Genomic DNA, 5,332 nt, shown 5'->3' with positions numbered 1-5,332 from the left:
ATATATATATATATATATATATAGTATATATATATATAATATAGAACTATATATATGCCTATATTTATAATATATAAATGTATGTATACATACATATAAATGTATATATATGTATATATACATTTGTATATTATAAATATAGGCATTATATATAGATCTATATTTTATATACATATTTATATATTTATATAATACTGTAGTCCACATATAGAGACCAATTTGTTCATTATTAACTCATGTATATGCAATGATGTGGCAAAAATATAATACCCTCGCACTGTGATAATATTAAACGCATTGTGTTTATAAATACTGTATTACCATACAATGCAAGTATACACTGCTAATTGTGCAACAAAAATACAATAATCAGACAACTTCAATGTACCTTGTTAACTCTGCCTCACGTCGTTCGATGTAATGTGGACCAATTTTTTGTTTTAACTGAAACACCAAACCAGCTCTGATCGATTCGATAATTGCGGGCGTACCGCCTTCCTCCCGGGCTTCAATGTCTGATACATAGTGGTGCATATTCCTTGAAACCTGTCAAAATACGAAAACCTCGTTTATTAGCTAAAAACGCACATAAAAAATATATCTCTTACATATTAAAAGTAAAACTATTCGAAAAAGAAAACTGGTCTTTCACTAAAAATGTTATTAACATTAAAGCTCCAAGTAAAAACAAATAGTTCATGTTTCGGTACTCACGTAATGGACTGTGCCGCCCCCAGCTCCTGCAGGAACTTTATTTTGGAAGAGGTGTTTTTTGGCAATTAATAATCCTGGCGAACCGGGTCCTCCTAAGAATTTATGGACAGAGATGAAAACTGCGTCTTTTGAACAGTCACAATCACACCTTTTTGAATCAAATAAGATAAACTTGATTTTTATATGTTTTTTCAGTTTTTATAGTGTTGGCACATACTGTTAACTTAAAAAAAGTATTTAAAATAGGCCTATAGAAGCAATTAGTCCATTAACAACTGAATCAATTTATCCTAACCGATAAAAATGTCTTATTTTACTTACGTTTCACATTTTGGGTTCATGTCGATATTTACATACGGTGCTATAAGGAGAGAAAAAGATATTATCAAATAACGTGTTAATGCTACGCAGTAAACCTAATTTATTGTTAATACATTAAATGTATTGTTTTCTAAAATAGTCATTATAACGAAAAACTTAATTCATTTGTAAATTATTTAAAGAATAACACGTAACAAAACAATATCTTACCTGCAGTTGCGTAGTCCCAGCACGCGAGAGCTCCGTAATGATGTAATAACGCAGAGACTGCATTTGTATCTGTGAGGATTCCGGTTACGTTAGAAGCGGCGGAAAAACAACCAATTACGTCGGTGAAATTGACGGAGCAGAATTCAAGCTGGGCTTTCAGATCGTTCATGTCAAGAAGGCCTTTGCTTGTACGTTTAATTCGAATCACCTAAAAAAAAGTCAATATTAAATTATTATAAATAAAAATAATTATATAAAAAAAATCACGTAAAAAATAATTATATTTGAAATAATAAAATTTTTTGAATGAGCTAAACCAATGCAGGAGAATTTGTGTGGATATGGCAGCGTTTTGGTAGTCAGACAAATATTGGGGCTTTTATAGTCACATAATAGTTTGTTTTGGTTATATTGTGATCATACTTACTGTAGCGCCAGTTTCTTTCCAAGGAAGTATGTTAGAATGGTGTTCGAATGGGCCAACCAAAACGGCCGTTCTTTGAGCTTTGTCACCTTCGAGCTCCAGGGCGTGGACGAGTTTATGTATCGCTCCCGTAGACCCACTACCAGCGAATATAACTGCATCTTCATCACTTGCATTAACACAGTCCCGAATAACTTCTCTGCAAAAGTGAAATGTTTTATGTTTAAATGAATGTTAACTAACATATCTGACATTCATATTCTCCGTGGTTATTATGATTATAATCTAAAATGCTGGAAAATAAAAAAATAAAAATTACGCTTACTTGGCTTCGTGTCTGAATTTAGTCATCTGTCTTGACGTGATGCTGGTAGTGGTGTGTGTGTTTCCGTAAAGTGGACTAACCTCTTGTTGAATGTAATCTTCTATGAATTTTAGTGACCTGTAAAAACAAAGTTAATTAGATTTGCACTTCGTTCTAATAAATAAAAGAAATAAAGTTTGGTTTTTAGTAAATGTAATAACGTTACTAGTTTATATACCTACATGTTACGTCGTGGTGTTACTAGTTTATTTAGCTACATGTTACGTTACGTTGTATTTAACAATGGTATTGCTGGTTTGTCTCATGATGTTTAGTTCAATTGGAGCATGTATACCTCTAATTTGATAAACATCTCTAGTCTGAGAAAATCAGTTACATTTCCCTTGTGTGCAGGGATCTGGGTGTTGCGACGGTTACGTCACCGCAGATTAGGATCAATTTATTCAAGATTTTTGTTGACAAAAAGGTCATGGGATTGTGTAATCTTTTCTGTAAGGTGACAAGGGACGGTATTTTTCCCGTGTCAAGTACTGATCTTACTGAATAGTAGCTCTGCGTCTAGACAGCACTTTTTTTCAATTGCTAGCACGCGATTGGTCAGACTTTTATTTTCAGAACAGATATACAATCTCCTCCAATTCATTATCAACAAAAATAGTTTGTCTACGGTGGAGTGATTACATAGCCCATTTTGAAACAAAATAAAACCTTCAGCGTTTTTATAAAGAATTGTGAAGGTTGGTTTGCTTACCTTCCGGAAGCCGTATAGTCGCAATAAATAACTGAAAGAATGAAAAGAAAGAGCAAACAGTTAATGGCGAGAAGAAGGTCAAACAGATATGTACATAATATACAAACATCGTCTGACCAATCCGTCGGACAGGAAGCTGATTGGTTCTCATGGATGGTACCTGGGACAAATATGCTAACAACTAATGATAACATCTGGGGACCCGTTTTGAGAATCGAAAAAAAAGAGAATAATTAAAGATAATTAAACGAAAACTGATATTGGGCTTTCATGTACTAGGCCTGTTAAGCGTCTATCTACTTTAAAAAGTGTGTAGTACACTGAGAAAGTGTTCTACACTCAACATAAATCAATTAGTATGACCATTTCTATATGACAATAGTTTTAAAGACTATGTATTTATTATTTGGCCAACAACTACCATAATTAGGTGTATACACCCAAATGATAACGTTTAATGAGATTAGCTAGCATACTTTGTATTAAACCGAGCATAACAACTTATAATGCTTCGTTTCACAACCCACGCTTATTTATATATTTAACCAGTGCAGCCCTACTACAATACACGTCCAGATTAACACATTTTTCCATGAAAATCCCGCAATACGAATAGGCATGTCCAGGCTTTACCATAAAAATATGAAATGTGCTATTCATTATCTTCATAAGTTAAGAGTCAGTTCATTACAATATGTTTTAAGAGAGAAAGACATTAAATGGTAATACAAAAATAAAAGTGACCCTAATTAGTACGCCTCTAATCAACATGTAAATTTCACAAGGTACACTAAAGCACATTTTAAATAAAATGATAGGCCTTCGTTAGTTACTTTTAAATATTGTGCTAGCGTATTATAATAGCATTACACATTTTCGTATGTAACGAACACTATGTTGTTTACAACTGTACGGTACACAACATGGAATGTCCTACTCTCCAAAAGAGTATTAGCCTAGTAATATCTGGCAAAATTAAATTGTTTTACCTTTTCGTTCACCATACGGACTAGTAAATACAGTATCAGATCCAATCACGCTCCGTTCGACTTCTCGTAGTAAGCAGTCCGTTTGTGTCGAATGATTCCTATTTGTATGCATGGTGTTTTACTTATAACAACTGTGATAGCGTATTAATGTTGTATAGTATTCACCAGCGTCCTGACACAGTGCTGTAGCCTTATTCAGCTCGGAAAGAAGTATGCTGCTATACTTCCGCTGAGTTTAACGTTTACTGCTGCCGCTTCAATTTTGTACACCTTTTTATATCAGCGAGTGAATCAGCGGTGCTCTAGCGTGACATTACAATCTGTATGACGCAGCCACCGTAATTTTCTAAAGAGAACACCGCCCACTAGACTATCGTGATGGCATCAATAATTTTCAACAAAATTCTCGAATCGTCCTTCATATTTGGTTAAAATTTATCGGTTTTATTCTGTTTCATAAACCACAGAATTGTTTCCATAAGTGTGCGATGTATAAATAAAATTTTGAATAGGCCTATGATACATTTTATTATCAATGTTGCCTCTGGCATTATGTATATATATACAATATATATATATAGGCCTATATATAATAAATACATATAATTTTATTTTTACTTTGTGAACATATGCCTTTAAATCGGCGGCCCTTCAACTTAAATACAATACAGGGAGTCACTTATAAACTGTACACTAATACTAATTAAACATAATACAAATTTTAAAATAACTAAAACAGAGAAATTAGAAAATGAACTTAATATTAAATAGTATAACAATACATTAATCTTACTAATTATTTGCATGCCTATAATATAGGCCTATAATCCTGTATAATGTTATTATTATAATGATAATATTATAGACCTATATACAGGCATAGTGTATAGGTAGACCTATATACATAGGCCTACATAATATATATAGAGAATGTATATTAACATAATTATTTGTACATTATTTGTATTTAATTCAATGGTGTAAAATTGCAAATGAGGTCAGTTTTTTTACCTCATACTCCATTTGCAATGTGGTGCCAACTGGTATGCACTGCTGTACAGTATATTAAACTTAGGAGTATAGGTTTTGGTCATATGATTATTGAAAGCAATTAAATTTGATTCGGAAGCGGACAAGCAACAGCTTGAGTCAGATATGTCCCCTTTGCTGAATTTACATTTGTCCAGTTAACGACCTATAAAAGAAACGCCGACATTGCGGAGAATTCGAATCTTTTTCGCTCTGCTAACATCTCGTTAAATACCATTAGATTTCGGATTTTATTATAAAGGAATTCCTTTACCCTCTGTCAAACGGTGTATGCATTCTGTGCCCATTTGACTTAGTTCCGCTACGTCGACTTTCCGGAAGCAATCACTATCGAACAGTTGAAAGCAGATGAAAGGACTAGCGCCAAAGGGACAGGTTAACAAAACTTAGAGAACAATATGAACATATCTTAACAATTTACTTTACATTATTATAGCCTATGCAGTTAATTCATCCACGCATGAGACTTAAATTAAAACAAAATTAGTTCATAATAGAATATGAATGACTAAAATATGGAGTAAAACACTATTCGTAAACGCGATGTG

At 33.0% G+C, this 5,332-nt stretch overlaps 1 protein-coding gene across 1 annotated transcript in view; it reads right to left on the bottom strand.

Moving 5' to 3' along the window:
- The window catches only part of LOC117108060, a 7,386-nt gene extending 3,380 nt beyond the window's left edge, over positions 1 to 4,006 (bottom strand). Inside the window, exons 1-8 of the mRNA XM_033249916.1 lie at positions 3,735 to 4,006; positions 2,746 to 2,776; positions 1,995 to 2,111; positions 1,673 to 1,868; positions 1,246 to 1,453; positions 1,036 to 1,075; positions 715 to 862; positions 389 to 546 (exon numbers count right to left, since the gene is read on the bottom strand). Coding sequence (XP_033105807.1) covers positions 389 to 546; positions 715 to 862; positions 1,036 to 1,075; positions 1,246 to 1,453; positions 1,673 to 1,868; positions 1,995 to 2,111; positions 2,746 to 2,776; positions 3,735 to 3,846 — 1,010 coding nt within the window. The 5' untranslated portion in view covers positions 3,847 to 4,006. The remainder of the gene's footprint in view (positions 1 to 388; positions 547 to 714; positions 863 to 1,035; positions 1,076 to 1,245; positions 1,454 to 1,672; positions 1,869 to 1,994; positions 2,112 to 2,745; positions 2,777 to 3,734) is intronic.
- Positions 4,007 to 5,332: the final 1,326 nt, after the last annotated feature.

Source organism: Anneissia japonica, unplaced genomic scaffold (assembly GCF_011630105.1).
Source record: "Anneissia japonica isolate Jap-2015-1 unplaced genomic scaffold, ASM1163010v1 scaffold287960_len3192837_cov198, whole genome shotgun sequence".
NCBI classification, from domain to species: Eukaryota; Metazoa; Echinodermata; class Crinoidea; order Comatulida; family Comatulidae; genus Anneissia; species Anneissia japonica.
Note: the sequence above shows the minus strand (reverse complement) of the source record. Positions and strands in the feature narration are given on the sequence as shown.